We start from the raw sequence: 22,051 nt of genomic DNA, 5'->3' as shown, positions 1-22,051 counted from the left end.
TGGTCATCATAGTGAGAATAATTTTTCTCTCGTTCTTCTGGCGGTGCCATGAGGTTAGAGAGTTTTCTGTCCTCGCAGATCTGATTTATTCGGATCTGATGAGTTTATGTTGTCGTTTGAGTTTTTTTGGTTGGTCTGGTTATTTGTGGAGGTGAAATCTTTCATCGACACCATGGCGAAGATATAGTGATTCGGCGGCCTACACTTCTAGGGGATCATCCCTGGCCCAAGTACGTTCATCAATCGAGGCTTCCCATCTTTTTGGATGAGCGACTCAAGGTGCTTTCAAAAACCATTATTGGTAATGTTTGTGCGGGTGAAAGAGTGACAACATCGTTGCTCCAGTCCAATTGCAGCATATTTACCGAAGTCTTTGGAGTATTTCTTCGAGCAGAGGTTGATACCGCAAAGAAGGTGTTTTCAAGAAATTTCATTGTAATTCTTAGTCATAGGAGTTATTTTGTATTTTCTTGAATCTTAGGTCCAATTCAGTGTATTTGTAATGGTTACGAGTAAGAATAACGTTACAGGTGCTATATTTTTTTTACATTGGATTTTGATACCTGGACATCATGATTTACTTTATATGTAAAGCAAGACGAGATGCACTTTCAGGATATCCACACACTTCTTCTCTGTCGAACCAAGGCCGCTTCCTCACCCTAGCTCCATGTCACTGTCCTGCAAATAGCAGAAAACGAAAGGAAGAAAGCGTCAGTGCAGGTTCCCGACATCACCAAGGAACATCTGTCACAGCCACAGGAGCAATCCCACGCCTCCCCGCCGGCAGCTAGCCGGAAAAATCACAATAATAATTCGCGAGAGCCAATTCAACCCCGTTCCATGTGGCACACCCTCCAGCTCCTCGTGCTCTCCACTGCAGGCCCCCCTCCCCATCCTTGTCCTGTCTCCCACCTCCCTTGTTCCTCCGTTCTTCCCAGCCCCAAGCCATTTGCAGTTACTTCCTGATCCCGCGGCGCCGGCGGTGGTGGTGGCTTCCATCTGCCGGCTTCCGTCTTGTCCCTGAGTTGCGTCTCTCGATGTGTTGGTGGTGACGGCAAGGTGGAGGAGGAGCTTCTTCTTCCCGGCCGGGTGCCCGCCGCCTGAAGATCCCCTTTCCAGGGGCGGTCGGTGAGGGGAGATGCGCTGGGCTGATCCCCATTACTCGCGCATCCATTTCTTGTAGCCGAAAGATCTGGTCTTCCGGAGGTATGTGTGCAATGTTTCCGTATATTTTGTGAATCCCTGATCCGGTGTCGTAGTCGCGGAATTGTTCCGGGCCTGTCATTTCTTTTTGTTGTATAGAAAATGTCAAAATGATGCAATGCGCTCCAGTTCTTATCCCCCTCTCTGTTCTTTCTCTTCTTCCTCGCGCGCAAAAGTCAATCCGTGAGCTCAATGCCGATGCGGGTGGTTATCCTCCTTGGAGCAATGAACCCGTTGTCCCTGAGAAGGACAGGGGACAGCGACCCGTTCCTCCTAGTACTGTTTGCGCCATTATTACTGTGTCTGCCAACAACTCGAATATTAATTACTAGGAAACTAACAATAATTGTAGTAAGATAGAGGGCGTTTTACCCACCGTTTCTTGGTTCAATTGTGGATATTGTCTTGTGTAAAGATGGCGCCCTTGGTTTTATTCCAGCTCTTTTGAGTGTTGAGTCAATTTGCGGTAGGTTCCTAAAGGAAGATGCTGTTTGTACTCTTTAATCCATGTGGTGCGCCCAGTTGGTCAGAGTAGTACTACCGTGTTGGATCATCTGAGGCTACTTTCTTGCAGAGAGATGCCACCTCGGTTTAGGTTTCCTGCTTATTGTGTCAATTTGAGGTGTTTCTTTCAGAAAGTGAGCCAACATTGCTGCCATTTATGCCCATTGTCTTCTTATAGGGGTGACCTAGTGATCCAGTTACTAACTTATTGAGCCCCTTAATGTGGATCCTTCACTAGATTAGTGTACAAATGTCTGGGGTTATGCTATGCCATTTTGGTGCTTCTCAAAGTGGACAGGTGGCTTAGTTTCCCCTTTTCCTGAATCAGTTCCCTGTAGAGTGTCCATGTGGTTGAATTCCCCTACCATATCAATTTGGGGGCAATTTACTCTACATACAGGCCAGCTTTCCATTCTTGGTACACTCATACGCTTGGCTTCAGAATTGTATGACCTCATAGCGTGCTCAAGTGATTAAACTCAATATATGGCGAGTCCTTACTAAGTGGTACTAAGATTGTGCATTGATAGGTAGAAGCACCATGGGACTCCTAGGTATGATGGGTGACTCATTCGGCTGCTCAGCTACCGGTGAGCGGCTTGTCTCTGCCGCGAGGGATGGAGACATCCAGGAGGCTAGGGCCCTATTGGAGCTTAACCCCCGGCTTGCACGATACTCGACATTCGGTATCCGGAACACACCCCTCCATTACTCGGCGGCAAAGGGCCACCACGAGGTGATTCACTCCACACATCTCTTTCGTTACCAGTTTACAATTATTTTTAGCTACTTTTGTTAGTTAATGTATGTGTGTTCGTTATCAATTGATAAGTAATTTCATCTTCCTGGTAGATTGTTTCCCTGCTAATAGAATCTGGCGTTGATATCAACCTTAGGAACTGCAGAGGACAGGTGAGCTCTTTTTTTTTATCTCCCACCTTGTTCATCATTGGTATCCAATTCTTGATGATCCATAATATGTGTTATTACTTTTGAATATTTATAGAGAATACTTCTTACTCGGTATACAGAAATGGATTCGACCATCTAGTTGCAATCTTACAAGTATATGCATTTCCCATATATCTGAGGTCGCTCAGGTCTTAGAAAATGATATATCAGTCGTTTCAAGTAGATGGAAGTAAGCTGTGGAATGTTACTGTCTTAGTTGACTTCTAGATAAAAAAAGATATCCTATTGGAACATTCTTGAAGGGGTGATTTGATGCCACCTCATTATGTTCTTTCTATCTCTGTTCTATTGTGAAAGAGAATATTTCTTTGTTCTGGTACCAATTCTAAACGCAACAATTGCCGTGCAGACTGCTCTGATGCAAGCTTGTCTATATGGTCATTGGAAAGTTGTACAGATCCTAGTTCTTTTTAAAGCTAATGTAAGTGAATATCAATCTTGTGTATCTTTTTGTGATCGCCAAAAAAAAAAACTTGTTTTTGTGTTAAACTGGGCTGTAATTTGTACTGATGCAAGTGATATGTATTTTTAATCTTAGATTCACAAAAAAGATTGTTTTAGTGGTGCAACAGCAATTCATTTTGCCGCCCTGAAAGGTCATACCCGGTGCATCCGGCTTATTGCGGCTGATTACGTGCCTAGTTTGCCGGATTTTTGGAGCATCATGCGCGGAACAGCCACGGATGAAACAAATAAGGAAGCTTTTGATGCAGCGTATGTCAAATTCTGACGTTCATCTATGTTGGCATCTTTTTTTTTATTGTTTATGTTGGCATCTTCCGATAACTAGTAAATAAATATCCATTTTCCTTTGCTTCCCAGAAATCTCCAGAAACTAGTTAATGCAAAGTCAGATGGAGGTGTCACCCCTCTTCACTTGGCAGCTCTTCACGGGCATGCTGAGAGCTTGCAATTGCTGTTAGACCTTGGAGCCTCTGTCTCTGAGGTCACAGTCAACGATGGTTCAACTATTGATCTCATAGGTAAAAACTGAACAGGGTAAAAAACATAAAACTGTACACAGAATGTTAAATGTTTAACTAAATTCAAGTAGTTATTGTTTACGGAGTTTGACCGTTACTTCTCACATCAAATGTGCAGAACAAGGGGAAATATTCTGAACTTCTTTACATGGTCATATATTAACAATTCCCTAAAATTGCAGGTTCAGGAAGCACGGCCCTTCACTATGCAGCTTGCGGAGGAAGTGCTGTATGCTGCCAAGTATGCATTGAATTCTCCCTTCTATAAATTATCAAGTAATTGTCCAATTCCCGTTTACTGATTGCCGTAAAACAGCTTCTCATTGCAGCAGGAGCACACATGGGAGCTGAAAATGCTAACAGGTATGCCTAGGGAATTCCATGTTTCTATTCTAGAAGTATTTGTTTGTACACTTCACAATGATTGAAAATCTGAGAAAAGGTTGTTACTTTACAATTGCCACATTCTGATATATTTACTGATGTCACTTGGATATATTTCACGCTTCTTTTTGGGCTGTATTATCAGAATTTCTAAGGTAACTATGGTAAATGCTAATTAGCTGTGACTAGTGTCTGCCCAAATAAATCCATTTTCCTTCGCTGAATTCAAATGCTAAAACCAGTTGGCTGCATTTTGTGCTTATGTCCATTGTGATGTCATATGCCGGCCTGGATTTATAGCTGGCATTCGACTTATGCCTATGCCTCGTTAGAAAACAATTTCCGTGTGGTTCACTGTTTTCCAATGCTGTTTCCTTGAAGGTTGAGTCCTTTGATGGTGGCTCGTTCATGGCACAAAACCGGTGCTGAAGGCGTCCTAAGCAAACAGCCAGAAGGGAGACTACTAATTCTTCCATCACCATATCTATCTCTTCCACTGATGAGCATTGTCAAAATCGCTCGGTGAGTTCAAATACCAGACAGAGTATGTGCATACTGTTATCATTTCGTCACGTCTTAAATTCCTAGTTCATCAAACTACAATGTTTTGAAATAGAATTGAAATTTGTCCAAAATATCAAGCATTTGTACTTGTGCACAAAGCCGCAATCATTTACTTAATTGAATAGGGGAAGTAAGTAAGGTCACCATGCCTCGGAACGTAGATGCCTATTGAAGGATAATCCGCACCTTAACAGACGCAGATTATTGAGAATGAGAAAACTTGGACTTTGTCTCGCTGGGCTTCCAGATTTTTCCCGAGGCACATTTCCAGTTAACACGGAACAGAGAAACAATTCCCCATTTACTAATCGACTCATATTTGATCGTTCACAGGGAATGCGGATGGAGAAAAACCTCGGCATCATCTAGTAGTTGCCATGATCCATGTGTGATATGTTTGGAGATGGAATGCACGGTCGCTGCAGAAGGTATACTAACAGACTAATCCTCATGCTGAATAGTTCTACCTTATCCTATCCATTCATACGATTTTACTATGTTTTGAAATAGGTTGTGGCCATGAGTTCTGCACCAAATGTGCGCTCTATCTGTGCTCCACCACCAGCAGCTCGACGTGTACCCGCGGGGTGCCCGGTTCCATATCTTGCCCTCTGTGCAGGCACACAATAGTCTCCTTCGTGAAGCTCACAGGCACTACGTTCCTGAAGGAGCTTCCGTGGACTAGCTCATCGTTGGCTCTATGTGCCGCAGGCGCAAGCACTGGCTCGTTGCGTCGCCCAGCGGACATCCGTCGCGTACGCTCCTCCTCGGTTCACCTGGGGTGCTCCTCTTTTAGATCCACCGGCTCCGGTAGATTGTCGTCGATCAAGTTGAATTGCGGCAGGCTTGATGAGACGCTGCCCTGCCTCGTCAGCTGTATCAGGCCGGATGTGCGGCGATCATCTTCGTACAGGGAAAGAGTCGGTAGTAGATATACAGAGTTTTCATAATGCTCTACTCCTTTTTGTTGGCGTTGTGTGCCTCCCTTTCGTTTTGTGAGCTGTAGGGAGTTTGGTGATTCAAACTTGTGCAGCATCTGTTCATGTCTATCTGTTTATTTGCTTGTTTGTTTGTATGATTTATTTCTCAGTTTCTTCTAAGTTTTTTTTTTGATAATTCAGTTTCTTCTTCTAAGTGAGAACACACAAAGGACTTGTGTATCATTTCATTGATAGGTGGAGAGAACACACGCATACTCATGGGGATGCAAAGGGGGTCATGTGGATGTAGGAGCCACAAGTGACGACCCTATGAAAGCAAAACAGAAAATTTTATACAAGATTGTGTGCCTTCTGGTTCGAAGCCTGGCCTTCGAACATAAAATCATAGCTAACAAAACTTGTTCTTCTTATATTTATCTCCTTCAATATTGTGATATGCGGACCTCATAATCCATTTTTGATGTCATCCACGATCGGTTTGCAATCGCAAGCAATCACCAAATGACTCAAGGACAAATCAGCAGCTAGTGCCAAGGCCTCATGGCATGCTATGGCTTCAAGACTTGCTGGATTATTCACTCCAGGTAGAACGATCGCTGAAGATCCGAGGTAATTACCTTGTTCATCTCTGCATGCTGCCGCAGCTGCACCCACATGACCATCATGAGACAGTCCACCATCTAAATAAATCTTCACGCGGCCATTCAGAGGAGGCTTCCAAGCATTTGACATGTTGATCACATGAGTGCGCCTCCTTGGCATGGCGGTACTGCGATCCTTCTTAGGCCATCCAACTCACTGATGAATCTTTCTACGAAGAGGTGAGTCGACATCGGACTTTGGTCAATGGCCTCGTGTCTTGCTTTTCTTCCTGCAATCCACACTGCCAAAAGGGTCACAAACATCTTCATGAAGTCTGCATGTGATAACGATTCCATCATGTTAAAGAGCCAAAGCTTCGCATTGGGTTCGTGTGACTGAACAATGTGATCAGTCAATTGTTCGTCGCCAACGCCCAAACACACCTCGCAGTCGTGCCATCTATCAAACAATGCCACCAAGAATCAGCACCACCACAAATTTGGCAAATATCCATGTCGCACGTCTTCCTATGGTGACGCACATCCTCCGATGGAAGTGAGTGTTTTGCCAACCTCCAAAGGAAGGTTCTGATCTTACCGGGGACCTGGGTGTTCCATAAAGATTTCCAACTCTTCTCTTCTACCGCGCCATTAGAAGCAGCTCCTCCCTGCAATTTCTTATACTGCCCAACATGCGGTACGCCGATCTAACGGTAAACTCTCCTTTCTTTTCTATAGGAACGGAGTATGTTTACTAGAGGAAGGGGGGGGGGGTGAATGGGAGATTTAAAATTTCTTTCGGAAACTTCGAACTTCTCATAACCCAGCAGCGGAACGAAAGTAAAACAGTGAAGAGAGTGCGAAGAACAATTAACGAATGAGAACTGAGGTAGGCAACGAGAATCAATCACATAGTCGAAACATAATTCACAGCAGACAAGCATAAGTAAATTGAGTGAAGAGATGACCGATGATGGTCGATGGAAACAGAGGATTTGGTAGACCAGTTCGCCCTTCTACAAAAGGACTATGTCTGGTTGGAGGGACTTGTGATTGAACACAGAAGATAAATTTCTTCGCCCTATTCTCCTCGACTTTTGATTCGTCAATCAGTGTCGATCACTCGTGGTAGATGATTGAAGCGATCTCCGAACCTTTACAGACTTTGTCTTCATGAACCATAATTACTCTTGGTCACTTAAAGGCTTGGCACTTAATCGTCTAGAGAGTTGGCAGCTCTCAAGAGTAATAGATGGAGTGTACTGGACTTGGATTCTAGTGATGCTAAACCACTATCTAATTTTTTTGGCTATGTTTTTTCTCTCTCGATGGGTTTCAAACTTAAATCACTGGGGAGAGAGGGATGCTCATGCAATCTTCTCATAATCACATAGAGCAACCAACGGTGACATGTTGGATAGGGTGGGGTATTTATAGCAGAGGTCCTCCCGGGGCAAAGACCATATTGGACATGACCACTCAGCCAATGTCCAACTGACACGTATCTAATGGTCGATTTTTTAGCACAACGGTAACATTACTTGCGGAGCACGTAATGCTAACTCCTCGATCCGAATCAAAACCTCACAGTGAAGAAGAACTACATCTCTTGCCGGCAAGTATTTATTAGGAACACAAAGAGCTTTCTCTCAACTCACACATGATTTGGGTTTAGCATCCGAGAACTGTAAGCTTCGAACACTATACCCCTCTTAATAGTACGGTGGTCCTATGACTCAAGAAAAAGAAAGAAGAACAATGAAACAAATGCTACATCTTCTCTTTGTCTTCAAACTTCTCGCTGTAGTCAATTTCTTTGGACAATCACCAAACCAATTGCTTTGCGTCAACAATTTTGGGGAATCACTTTCGTCAGACATAATCTTTGGTGATAATCTCTGCTGCCTCGCAGGAGATTATCTTCGAAGTTTGTTCCAACTCCACATGACTTCAGGGACCTGTCACTCTGTGTGCACTAGCAAACACATTAGTCCCACACTATTTATGACAACAATCTCCAAAAGACAAGGAGGCCAATCATTGCACCAACATTTTCAAATTGTCATGCCCATAAATCTACCATTGGAGTTGTGCAAAGGGGAATGTTCTCTATCGCCTAAGCATGGAGGGGAGAACATGTTGCCGTAACTTATCATCTCTCCACACAGAAGTGCGGTCAATCAGGTCACTAACAAAGATATGAGGATCACTAGCCAGGCAAACAACTGGTCTAATCGATGCGTCTCTCGGGATCCCATTTTCCGTCCATACCCTCGTAGTTGTGCCGTCACCAATGCTCCTAATGAGGCCATGTGAGAGTACATCTCTACCCTCCAAGATAGACCTCCCACACTTGAGATGGGTGAGACCCTAGTTCAGCATTGAGAATGTCAATGTTTGAATATTAGACTGCCTTGAGCAACCAGGCACAAAGAGATTCAAGCATGGCGAGAAGGCACCATGATTGCCGAGCCAACAAAGCTAAGTTGAAGAGATCGAGGTCCCTAAACCCCAAGCCGCCACACTTCTTTAGTTGAGTCATAGATCTCCAAGAAGCCCAATGTGGTCTTCGCCGCCCCTCTCTGCTTCCCTAAAAGAAATTACGGATAAGCTTGTTCAATTTTTCAAATAGAACCCTTGGCAACTTAATGCATGACATCGAGAAAACTGGAATGGCATGCGCTACCAATTTAATTAGAATTTCTTTGGCCGATGTTGAGATCGTGTTCTCAATCCATCCATTCACCTTTGACCATCATATGTCTGTTAGGTACTTAAAATCACCCATCTTAGAGGAACCAATGCTAGATGGCATACCCAAATATTTCTCATTCAAAGTCTCTAGTGTGGACGTTGAGCACCCCTTCCACTTCCTGTCTGACGTTACCTATTGTTCATTTGTTGAAATAAGTTGAAGACTTGTTGGTAACTTGGTATTGATCTTTGCCCTGAAGCTTGGCAATAGGAGTCCAGTAGGTTTGACACTTCCATCACCCCTGAACTATTTGCCTTGAAGAATTGTAGGCTATCGTCAACAACTAACAAGTGGTTAACTCGTGGTGCTGAAGGAGCCACTTGAATCCCACTCAACTGCAATGACTGATCTCTTTTGAGGAGGCCAAAAAGGCCCTCAGCTGCTAACAGGAAAAGGTAGGGTGATATTGGGTCTTCCATGCCGAATACCTCTTGAAGGTTTGAAATCATAAAGTTTTTTTCCATTGAAAAGAACTGAGTATGAGACAGATTTTACCATGCTCATGACAACTGAAACCCATCTGTGAGAAAAACCAAGCTTGAGCATCACAACCTGGACGTATGTCCACTCCACTCTATCATATGCCTCCGTGTCCAATTTCAGAGCGTAGTGATGGTGCTTGAGAGCTTTATTTCGTTTCATAAAATACAGGCACTCACAAGCAACTACGATGTCATCAGCCACCCCCCCCCCCCCCGCGCGGGTGGATATCAACCAACCATGCACCCAGCCGAACATGGTGCCGCTACATGGGCCGACCCAATTTATGGTTTCTTCTATACAAGCTTTTCGTTGGTGCACTTTTTTTGGTTTCACCGTTTCCTTCTATTTCCCATTCCATTTTGCGAAATCACGAAAATATTTTCACGAGCAATTTCTGAAAATCGTGAACATTTTTACATTGGTGAGCATTTTCGAATATTGTTTTATGTAAAATTTGAAAATACTGTTCAAATTCGTGTTTTTGTATTTGTTAACAAGTTTATGAAATCGTTAATATTTTCAATATTCATGAACATTAAAAAAATTGGGAACATTTTTTGAATTCATGATTTTTTAACTCGTTAACATCTTTTCAATTTTGTGAAGATTTTTCAAATATGTGAACTTTTTTAATTTATGTTTTTTCAAATTTTGCAAACATATTTGAATGCCCAAATATTTATTGAAATTGCTAACAAATTTTGAATTTCACGAACATTTTATGAGTTCATGAATTTTTTTCTAATTTTGAGAATATTTTGTAATTCGTGAATATTTTTGTAATTCCATGAACAATTTTTTGAATTTCACAAACATTTTCTGAATTCCAGAAGATTTTTCAAATTCAGTTTTTTTTAAATCATGAACGTTTTTCTCAGTCATGTTTTTTTGAATTCACGAACAATTTTTGTATTTGTAAATATTTTTCAAACCCAAATTTGATATAAAAACTAAAAATAAAGGGAAAATGAAAAAGGGAAAAAATAATAAAAGGTAGAAAAAAATGAAAAAGGATGGGCACCCGCACCCCCGCTTAGGGTCGGCCCAAAACACCGGGTGGTGCGTGTTTGGTGGTCGTGCGCCGCCCTACGTGAGAAATATGAGCACCTAGCAAGTCCCAAGGACGATAAATCACCCTTACGGATTCAAAGTGTGCAGGCCTTTCGCTCCTAGGAGAGGGCTTTGTGTTACCTGAACTAGATGACCCGAGAAACGAAGGTGTGCTCTCCCTAAAAGACGCATGCATCACGATGACACCAGATCGTTCAAGCTGTCAGGATAGCGAGTGCATTGAAGCGTGGTGGGTGACGTAGTAGAGGATTGAGCCCACCAGTCCAGGAAACCAATGACATAGATCGGCATGCCGTGGGAATCAAGCAACACCCGACAAGCACTTCATGCGAGACATGGCGGGAGAAAGGGTGGCCCACCATGAGATGGTGCATGCTCCCTGGTAGTTGGTCGCAAATGATGCATGGGGTGTTACAAGGCATGCCACACAGGTCGCAAAGGACGCCGTAAAATTGATTTTGCCGAGAGTTCAAAAACATGCAGAAAACATCAGCTGAGACTAGAAACTGAGTTAATATGTTAGTCCAGAGAAATAATAGAAATTGTTGCCAAAATGATATAAATATAGCCTGAAACAATAAAAATATTATAAAGACATTTGATGAGTGCTCTCTTTCAAGTGATCATCAACCAAATCTGCTGAAATATCACATGCCATCACACGTAATGCCGCAGTCACCTTTTACATAGTGATATGCCCAAGATCTTCAACGCAATTTCTCCTCTGCTCAAAAGAATTGATCATGCTGCTTCACACTATTGGCAATGTGATGGAACAAGAGGCAAGAGCACTAGAGACCCACAAACTTGTGTTTGATGTGATGGTTTAGTCAATAAACTTGCAAAAGGCGATCAAACTAGTCCACAAACTTGCAAACCATGGGATGGTTTAGTCCACAGTCAATTAGAGGCGGACAATTGGCGCCCAGCTAGCTGCTTCATGGCACACCTAGTTGGACCGACATTTTTGTGGAAAATCCCTCAAGGTTTCAGGAAATCACGCCCGTAGTCCTTGTCTGGCCCTCCCTTGGTTATTTAATATTGCGGCCCTCCACCTGGTCGGGTAATCCATTACTCTGTCGTTCCTCTGTTGTGGGAGCCACGGGGAGTGGCGATGGCGCTCGTTCCCCTGATGTCAGCGACGGTGGCGACGTCGCCAGCCGTTGCAGCGGCCATGGAGCCGCCAGAGTCCGTCGGATTTGTCCGCGAACCAGGCACATTTCCTTCGGATTACGGTAAGGCCCGCAAAACCCGCCTCTCCTGCACCTCTGCTTCCCGTCAACTTTTTTGGCACTCGCCGGGGTTGGCCGCCTGGGGTTGATCGCTGGGGTTACTCATCGTTTTGAGGTGTTCAGATAGATTTCAAGGTTGCTGTGGAATGGATGGAGAGGTTTGGTTCGGTTGCTAGGATTTATGTTGTTGGAGCTATAAAGTTGATGATTTTTGTCATAAAGTTGAGGTATTGGGCTAGGAAAGATGATTACTTGCTCACAAATAAGTTGTGGTATTAGGCATGTACTCCTACTAGTGGTTATAATGTTGAAGTTGATTCTGGAGGCCTCTTGATTCTGTATATTATGCCATAAAGTTGGGGTTTTGGGCATAAAGTTGTGGTGTTGGGGTAGGACATATGAAAATGTATGGTTTTGGGGTAGGTTAGTTCTGTAATCTTTGTAGTTGATGGTGCTATTCAGATAATCTTTGTAGTTCTGTAATCTTTGTTATTTGAAGAATGTATACACTTCTGAATAATGTTGACACTTCTCAATATTTTCATGGTCTAAATATTGTTGATCATGCTCTGAATGTTGCTGATGGCGCTCTGAATTTGTTGTGTAGTGTGTGATGCAGCAATGGGCATGCATGTGGAATCTACATTCTTCACGTTGCAATATTGAGCATAATGGCATTTTTTTGTGAACCAAGTAGCAACCTGGAGTATGCAAGTGCTAGTGTGGAGATTCTGGACTATTGCTCTGCTGCTAATTTCTCATATTCATTTATTGAAAAGCATCTGCAATGGTTGAGCGATCCTGTGTGGGAGCACCACATCTATTGGCGTAGGCCTGGGTGCCTATTGTCAGAAGGGTTGGTGCCAATTAGAGGAGATGATGATGTCCAGATCATGATCAGAGCAAGTGCAGTCCATAAGGTGCTGGAGATATTGATTGACCATTCAGACTTTATTCAGATTTGTAGGCATGATGTCATATATACACTGCCCAGCTCAGTGTCCAGATCATTGGTTGAAATATCTCTCTTAAAGCAAGCAGATAGTGGAAGTCAGCACATGGAAGTTTCAGTTCAAGCAGGAGAGACATCAAGTGCAAACATGCAAATTGCAGTTTCAGAGCAAGCAAAGAAAGTAGCAGAATTGACAGATTCAGACTTTAGTGATAGTGACTTCAGCATTGATGAGGGAGATGATGATCTGTTTGATGAATACATTGATTTTGGTGTGGATGAAGAGGAGCAGGAAGAGATAGATGATGAGCATGAATACGTACGTGAGGATGAGGACCTTAATTTGTCAAGAGAAGAAGAAGATAACCTAAAATACAAGTTTAGTGCTTTCAATGCAAAGGTGGACATGGACTCTCCTATATTCAGAGTAGGCATGGTCTTTGCAGATGTGAAGGAACTGAGGCAAGCTCTAAATGCATATTCAATAAGGAATAGAGTTGAGATCAAGAAGATAAAGAATGAAAAAACCAGATTGGAGGCAGTGTGCAAGCCTAGTTGTCCATGGCTTCTTAAAGCTGGATTGGACAATATGACAGGAGGCTTTGTCATAAAGGTTTATGCTGTAGTCCACAAGTGTCAGAAGGCATGGGAGTTGAAAGCACTGACAACCAATTTCCTTACAAAAATTTTCATTGATGAATTCAGGGATGACCAAAAGATGGGCCTTGGCACATTTTCAAGGAAGGTTGCAAAGGAGCTTCACATTACTGTCAACAGATGGAAGTTAGCTAGGGCTAGGAAACAAGCTCTAAAGATAATTCATGGGGATGAGGATGAACAATTTAGTAAGTTGTGGGACTATGGTCAGGAACTGAGGACATGTAACCCTGGCTCCACATTTCTTGTGTCTACTCATGTTGTGACAAATGAACAGTACCCAATGGGAAGAAAATTTTGAAATCGGTGTATTGGTCTTATGATGCTTGCAAAAGAGGTTGGCTTCAGGGATGCAGACCTATTATATTTGTTGATGGGTGTCATGTGAAGAGCAAGTACAAAGGGGTGTTGCTGACTGCTGTTGGCATAGATCGTAATGACTGCATATTCCATCTGGCCATGGGTTGGGTTGAAGTTGTGAGTGTACTAGTGCTTGGGAATGGTTTTTGACCACTCTTAGAGATGATCTTAATATCATAAACACTTCACCTTTCACAATCATGAGTGACAAGCAGAAGGGATTAATAAATGCAGTGATAAAAGTGTGGCCAGATGCAGAACACAAGTTTTGTGTGAGGCACATTTATCAAAACTTCCATGAGAATCACAAAGGAGAAGTGCTGAAACAAGACTTATGGGCCATAGCAAGATCTACTAGCAAGCAGAAGTGGAGAGCAAATTGTCAGAAGATGAATGAACATAGTGCTGCAGCTTTTAATTCAACTGAGAGATTGAATCCAAAGACATGGGTGAAAGCATTCTTCAGTGAGTTTCCTAAATGTGACATAGTGTTGAACAACAATTCTAAAGTTTTCAACAGTTATATCTTGGATGCTAGGGAGATGTCAGTGCTTTCAATGTTAGAAAATATTTTCTACAAGCTTATGCACAGAATGCAGAGCAAACAAAGATAAGCAATTGAAAAATGGACAGGACATAGAATCTGTACCAAGATTCTCAAAAAGCTTGAAAAAATATTGAATATGCAGCTAACTGCCATGTTGCTGGTGCTGTACAGGAACTGTTCAAGGTATAGTCAGGGAATTCTAGCTATAATGTGGACCTTGCCTTGCTCAGGTGTGACTGTGGTAGATGGCAACTGTCAAGGATACCTTGTGGTCATGGAGTTGCATGTATGAGAGAGGAGAGGATTGATCCAGAGGAAATGGTCCATGCGTACTACTCTATCCAAACATATCTGAAAGCCTATGGATACAATCTGATGCCTCTTAGATACCCTGAAATATGGGAGAAGATGGATGGGGATAACGTGTATCCACCTATCTTCACTAAACAACTAGGAAGGCAAAAAAAATAGGAAAAGACACCAGAGGAAAAGATGAAAAGTGGTGTTAGAGTGCTAAACAAAAATGGAGTGACAATGCACTGCTCCATATGTGGCAAACCTGATCACAACAGGAAGGGGCACTACAAGTACCAGGAAGCTCAAATGGGACCTAGAGATCCAATAGAAGATGAGGACTATGATGATCCAACATTTGTAGAAGTACATAACTTATTTCTTGCATTTTACATAAATCTTTCTGAACTTCTTTGCTCATCTCATAATTTATTTCTTATGCAGAACATTTTTCCTCACTTGGCAAACCCTAGTATGGATCCTAGCCAGTTGCCAGACAGCATGGTTTCAAGCATGGCCAGGAGGGAGAGATCTCACAGGGCTCCACAAAGGTTCCATGGCCCCCTAGTAGAACAATCAGCATTTGTTGCAGCTGCTGGTGCGGCAATTCCCCAGCCAACAGTCACAACACAGATGAATATTGGAAGAACAATAAGAAGAACTGAAAGAGGAGAAGACTCACAATCTGCTAGTAGAGGAAAGAGAAAAAATGCAGCAGCTGGCACATCTTCAGGTGCAAGGAGGGGCAGAGGAAGAAATGCAGCAGCTGGCACATGTTCAGGTGCAGGGAGGGGCCGAGGAAGAAATGCAATAGCTGAAGGATCTTCAAGTGCAAGGAGGGGCAGAGGAAGAAATGTAGTAGTTGGAGGATCTTCAAGTGCAGGGAGGGGCAGATGAAGAAATACATCATCTTCACGTGCAGGAACATCTTCAGGTGTAGGAAGGAGGGGCTTCTTATGGTTGTTGTGTGGAGATGACATACCTACATAGATTCCAGATCTGAATGCAGCACCCGAGGCATGGATTTTGTCATGTTACAATTTTTGTTGCAAGTTCAGTGATGAACTGTATTTTGGTATGAGTTCATGGTTGAACTTTGTAGGGCCATGAATGTTGGCATCTTGTAACTTGTTGAATTTCCTGAACTTTGCTACGAGTTCATGGGATGCAGCACATGTGCATTTGCTGAATTTTACTGGGGCCATAAACTGAATTTGCTGAATGTTGGCACCTCCATTTTACTATACTAACTGAATTTGCTATACTAACTGAATGTTGGGTGAACTAAATTTGCTCCATTTTACTGAACTAACTGAATTTAGGTGAACTGAATGTGCTGAACTCAATTTACTGTGTGCTAGAGACGCCCACAATTTTAAAAAAATAAAAAAATGTTTGCCCTGGGTCTCAAACCCACACTACAAAAAAGACACATCCGTGACATTTTGGGTTGAATGAATTTTTTTCCTGTCATACATATGACACTTCTATGACGATAATTGTGACAAAACCCGGTATAATCATAGATGTGGTGGGCTCCTACTTCTATGACAAAAAATCATGACAGAAAATGGGCTTTTCGTCTTGGGCGGGCCGGAGACGCAGCTGCATGACATTCTTTGGGCCGTCCATGATGAAAAAAACCGTGGTAGAAGCGAGGGCGAGGAAAATATCGGGGTGTTCCCGGTTACGGTGGGTGGTCGGGGCCGAGAGATGCACAAAGGTTTGCGCGTTTCTCTCGTACACGCACGTGCGTGGGTGCGATGCGTTGGGCTCTAACTGAACCCGAGCGAGGCGTTCACCTACTGAACCCGAGTGATTGCAGTGCAGGCTACGTGTTACTGAACCCGAGCGATCGATCGATGGCTGTTAACTGAACCCGATCAAGCCATTCCTTCGCTACTACTGCTAACTGAAGCCGATTGATGCTGCCTCTGGATGAACAGTGAGCGTTGCTGGGGGGGTGGATGAACAGTTCCCGGTGGGGGTGGATGAACAGGACCCCGATCGATCGAGCCGGTTGGGGCTGGATGAACAGGACCACGTGGAGGGCTAGATGAACAAGACCACCCCGTGGAGGGCTGGATGAAGAGTAGATGGTGGAGGGCTGGATGAACAGTAGCCCATGGAGGGGTGGTTGAACAGGAGCCCGTGGAGAGGGCTGGTTGAACAGTGGCCGATGGAGTAGCGCACGGTGGAGGCTTGATGAACAGGAGCTCGTGGATGAACAGTCGCAGGTGGAGGCTGGAGGAGGTTGACGGTGGATGAACAGTAGCCCATGGAGGCTAGAGGGGGTCGACGGTGGAGATGAACAGTATCCTGTGGAGTCCCGTTTTGCGGTACGCCACACCCCTCTCGATGAGCAGGATCACCGTTTCGACCGTAGCGCTCCAACACAAGTCTGTTTCCTCCGTTTTGTGGTACGCCACACCCCTCCTGATGAACAAGACCCCCATTTCGACCGTAGGAGGTCCGTTTTCTCCGTTTTGCGGTACACCAGACCCCTCCCGATGAACAGGATCCCGTTTCAACCGTGGTCGGTCGAACACAAGGCCGTTTCCTTCGTTATTCTGTACGCCAGGCCTCGTTTCCATCGGCTGTTCCGTCCAAGCTCTCCCGATGAACACGAGGACGCATTCCATTCTGACCCAGCCGGTTGGCTCCCCATGAACACGACGATGAAGCTGTTTCTTTGTTCCGATACAGCCATGTACACGAGCCCTGGCCATACGTATGCGAGAGTAGGCGTTCGAGACCCTGCCCATATGTACGTATGTGGCCGTATTTTCTTTCTTGCACACTGGTCGCTGTACGTATGTGTACATGCTACGTGCGCGCCTCTACTACGACATGTGCGCGCCTCTACATGGACCAGTATATACGTACACGTTCGCGACCAGAATGACAACGCTATGTACGCTTCGACCAGGTGGGTCCCGACTGTCAGGCACTTCCTTGCGTGCGAAGATGTAGCTGGTGGGTCCCAACAGTCAGGGGGGGAATCATTTTTTTCCCGGACGCACTTCCTTGCATGTGAAGATGTCGCCGGTAGGTCCCAGCAGTCAGGGAGGAAACATTTTTTTCATGAAATCCGGTTGCCCGTCCGGTGGGTCCCTGCTGTCAGGTGGAGGAATCATTATTTTCCGCGTAATAAGGAGGCACTTCCTTGCTGCGGCCGTGGACCCAGCTGTTAGCCTCTCCACGTACAGTCCAAGTCTGATGGAAGCCGTTCCTTGACCACATTGACCACGCCGCGCCGAGAGCACTAGGACGGTGGACGACGGCGAGGCCTAGGAAGGGGACGACGCGGAGCCGGGGAAGACCCGACAGTGGATGCTCGCGCGTAGAGGAGTATGAGGGTTCACTGGTTCGCTGCGGTGTAAGGCTGCCGTCGCCGCAGAATAACAGGGGGTGTGGGTGAGTAGAGGGATGGCCTGGCCAGCGGTGGGAATAGTAGGGGGCGGTGAGGCCTCCGTGGCATCGCAGCCGGCCACGGGAGGCGGGAGCACGAGGCACGACCGACGCTGGTTTGGGCGGCTGGAGCAAGAAGACCACACTACAAGAAATATGTCAACTTATGACCTTCTGTCAGTGACCCTCGAAGAATTGGTCATAAATTTATGACCATTTTAGACCAATTGGTCAAAAGCTGTTCGGAGGGCTCCAAACCCTAAACCATTGCGACCATTTTGGTCAGAAAGGTCGTAATTTTCTTACATGAAATGGTCATAAAGCAAACAACGCTAGTCCGCTGCCTTATTTCTAGTTGTTAACGACCAATATAGATGGTCATAGCCTTGTAAATTGTGGTGGGTTGCTATGACTAGGCGCCACCTCATCAATTTTTCCTATGTGTCATGTCCATGTGGTAGTTTTTGCCCTAGGTTGTGAAGCAACCTATATTTCTGTCATTCCCAAAATTCCCAAAAAAATCTCATAAATTCTTTGGGTCATATCTTCGTCAAATATGTAAAAATCTTCCTTGCCTAGTTCAAAAATAATTCACAAATATTCATTTTCCCTTTCTGTTCAGAACAACAGTTTGTGAAGGAACTACCACTTTGGCATGTCTGAATAGTATCCAATTTCTACAGTGCTTTCCTATGCCCAAATAACCATCCTCCACCAAATGCAAGCTCAATCCATTCATTATTTTGAGCCGAGCTTCAACATTCGTATTTATATCCAGTGTGGTAGTTTGCAAAGCAAGTACCACCTAGGCTCCTCCTTTTGAGCTGAAAATTTGTGAAGACGGTCTTATTTAACTGATCATCCTCAGCCAAAACTCACGACCATTAGCCATGTACATTTCCCGTACCGCTAATCAAACACTTGGCTGCTAATTCATGTTTGAGCATCGATCAGCCTCCTCGTGAGAATCTTATGTTGTAGTTTTCTTCCTAGCACCTACTTGGGGAGTGCCCAACCCACTAGACATGCCTAGGCTGCACAGAACACATGGCAACGCCACGGTCACGCGGTGACCACGCGGCGGGCATGCGAGTTTACGCGCTCTAGAGTTGGGGGCCTCGGCCACCGCCCAAACCTCGACGTATCACCACCAAACCATGTATTTATGATTAAATAGGTACTTATGTAACTATAAATGATTTTTGGAAAAAATAAATAGCAAACTATGAGGCAGCTGCAGTTCAAATTTGACCCGCTTCCAACTGAATCGGCGGAAATTTGTCTTTTTCACTAGAGGTGGATCAAAACCTTTTACACCCAACCATTTTGTCAATTGTGCATTAAATATGTCCTAGTATTTTAGAAAATTTATTTGGTCCAATTTTGCAACAATTATTTGGGAGGTCCTTCATAAAAAAACCTCCTTTTGGGCACTCGAAAAATGGAAAATGGTTTTTTCGTCCAAAGAAAATGGAAACTTCCTTAGGCAACATTGTTAGCCATTCCAATATGCACCATTGTGCACAATATGAGATCATTTGAACAAACTATGCCATGAATGCGGCCATAAGATTGATCATTTGGCCTGAAAGCCATTGATCTCCACACGTGATAGCTCGTTTTTTAGAACACTTTTTTAAAATAATTGCCGTATTACAAGTTTGTTATTTTTCCTAGGAACTTGGCCACATATAATGACACAATGCGAAGGTTTCCCAATTTTTTGATTTTTTTAAATTTTTTATGCCCGTTTCAAAATGCGGTCAAAACGGCGGGAATGACCGTTCTTAGCTAGTGGTTGAATCTTGGAATTTTTTTGGTGTTTCTATGATTAAATAGATACTTATGTACCTAGAAATGATTTTTGGAAAAAATAAAGAGCAAACTACAAGGCAACTACAGTTCAAATTTGACCCGCTTCCAACTGAATCAACGGAAATTTGTCTTTTTCATGAGAGGTGGATCAAAACTTTTTACACCCAACCATTTGGTCAATTGTGCATTAAATATGTCCTAGTATTTTAGAAAAATGATTTGGTCCAATTTTGCAACAATTATTTGGTAGGTCCTTCACAAAAAAACCTCCTTTTGGGCACTCGAAAAATGGAAAATGGTTTTTTGTCCAAAGAAAATGAAAACTTCCTTAGGCAACATTGTTTGCCATTCCAATATGCACCCTTGTGCACAATATGAGATCATTTGAACAAACTATGCCATGGATGTGGCCATAAGATTGATCATTTGGCTTGAAAGCCATTGATCTCCACACGTGATAGCTCGTTTCTGAGAACACTTTTTTAAAATAATTTATGTATTACAAGTTTGTTATTTTTCCTAAGAACTTGGCCACATATAATGACACTGCGAAGGTTTCCCAATTTTTTTATTTCTTTTGATTTTTTATGCCCGTTTCAAAATGCGGTCAAAACGGTGCGAATGACCGTTCCTAACTAGTGGTTGAATCTTGGAATTTTTTTGGTGTTTCTATGATTAAATAGATACTTATGTACCTAGAAATGATTTTTGGAAAAAATAAAGAGCAAACTACAAGGCAGCTACAGTTCAAATTTGACCCGCTTCCAGCTGAATCGGCGGAAATTTGTCTTTTTCATGAGAGGTGGATCAAAACTTTTTACACCCAACCATTTGGTCGATTGTGCATTAAATATGGCCTAGTATTTTAGAAAAATGATTTGGTCCAATTTTGCAACAATTATTTGGGAGGTCCTTCACAAAAAAACCTCCTTTTGGGCACTCAAAAAATGGAAAATGGTTTTTTCGTCCAAAGAAAATGAAAACTTCCTTAGGCAACATTGTTTGCCATTACAATATGCACCCTTGTGCACAATATGAGATAATTTGAACAAACTATGCCATGGATGTGGCCATAAGATTGATCATTTGGCTTCAAAGCCATTGATCTCCACACGTGATAGCTCGTTTCTGAGAACACCTTTTTAAAATAATTGCCGTATTACAAGTTTGTTATTTTTCCTAAGAACTTGGCCACATATAATGGCACAATGCGAAGGTTTCCCAATTTTTTGATTTTTTTTGAATTTTTTATGCCCGTTTCAAAATGCGGTCAAAACGGCGGGAATGACTGTTCCTAGCTAGTGCTTGAATCTTGGAATTTTTTTGGTGTTTCTTTGATTAAATAGATACTTTTGTACCTAGAAATGATTTTTGGGAAAAAATAAATAACAAACAATGAGGACGCTGCAGTTCAAATTTGACCCGTTTCCAGCTGAATGAGCGGAAATTTGTCTTTTTCATGAGAGGTGGATCAAAAATTTTGACACCCAATAATTTGGTCAATTGTGCATTAAATATGTCCTAGTATTTTAGAAAATTGATTTGGTACAATTTTGCAACAAATATATGGTAGGTCCTTCACAAAAAAAGTCATTTTGGGCACTCGGAAAATGATTAAAAATAGCTAGAAAGACCAGAAATGCATAGAAATTGGTCCTTATCCATAAAATGTGGTCTAAATCTAGTGAAAATTTGTGCGGTGCCATTTTGCAAAATATTTTTGATAGCTACTTCACAAAATCCCTCTATTTTTAGTACTTAGACATTTTTTAAATCACTGGTTTTTCGAACCAATCACGACTCTTCCCACGGATTGATGACATGGCGCCCATCCATCCATCCATCCATCTCTCCATCCCACATCCATCCATCCATCTATCTACAGAAAAAAGAAAATAAAATGAAAAGGAGATACCCCCCCCCCACCCGCAGCCCAAACCCTAGGTCAGATCCCATCGACCCCCCCATCGCACCCCTCCTATCCTCGCAGCCGCCGCACTCCTACTCCCTCAGATCCTCGCCGCCGCCACCTCCTCCCAGATCCCCCTCTCCCCGACCCAGACCTCCCTCTCTCTGCCATCCCAAACCCGCCGCCGGCCTCCCCCACCCCCGCCGCCGCCGACCTCTTCATCGCCCCCAGCGCTGGCCATCCTTCCTTCCACCATCCAGATCCCCCGTTTCCTCGCTGTCTCACGTCGCCGCTACCACCTCCCTCCGGCGGAGCTCGTCATCGTTCCCCACGCCCTCCTCCTCTCGCCCCTTCCCTTCCCACTCCCCACAGCGATGGCTGACGGCCTCACCGCGGCGCAAAATCCCCCACCACCATGAAGCCAGTGAGG

General features: G+C 43.7%; 1 protein-coding gene across 1 annotated transcript; it reads left to right on the top strand.

Annotated features, from left to right (window-relative positions):
* Positions 1 to 690: 690 nt before the first annotated feature.
* LOC123150961 (probable E3 ubiquitin-protein ligase XBOS35) lies at positions 691 to 5,660 on the top strand. Its single transcript, XM_044570761.1, has 11 exons — positions 691 to 1,209; positions 2,241 to 2,446; positions 2,563 to 2,622; positions 3,032 to 3,103; positions 3,221 to 3,396; positions 3,505 to 3,665; positions 3,848 to 3,906; positions 3,982 to 4,028; positions 4,431 to 4,571; positions 4,947 to 5,041; positions 5,124 to 5,660. Exons 2-11 carry the CDS (start codon positions 2,252 to 2,254, stop codon positions 5,561 to 5,563), a joined length of 1,446 nt encoding a protein of 481 aa, XP_044426696.1. The 5' UTR covers positions 691 to 1,209; positions 2,241 to 2,251; the 3' UTR covers positions 5,564 to 5,660.
* Positions 5,661 to 22,051: the final 16,391 nt, after the last annotated feature.

This window comes from Triticum aestivum, chromosome 7A, assembly GCF_018294505.1.
Source record: "Triticum aestivum cultivar Chinese Spring chromosome 7A, IWGSC CS RefSeq v2.1, whole genome shotgun sequence".
NCBI classification, from domain to species: Eukaryota; Viridiplantae; Streptophyta; class Magnoliopsida; order Poales; family Poaceae; genus Triticum; species Triticum aestivum.
Note: the sequence above shows the minus strand (reverse complement) of the source record. Positions and strands in the feature narration are given on the sequence as shown.

Bases quoted from the DNA above. Each gene is read 5' to 3' on its own strand.
- LOC123150961 (XM_044570761.1), top strand. From the start codon at position 2,252: ATGGGACTCCTAGGTATGATGGGTGACTCATTCGGCTGCTCAGCTACC. The intron at 3,666-3,847 runs GTAAAAACTGAA...CTAAAATTGCAG, and splicing joins TTCAACTATTGATCTCATAG to GTTCAGGAAGCACGGCCCTT. The intron at 5,042-5,123 runs GTATACTAACAG...GTTTTGAAATAG, and splicing joins ATGCACGGTCGCTGCAGAAG to GTTGTGGCCATGAGTTCTGC.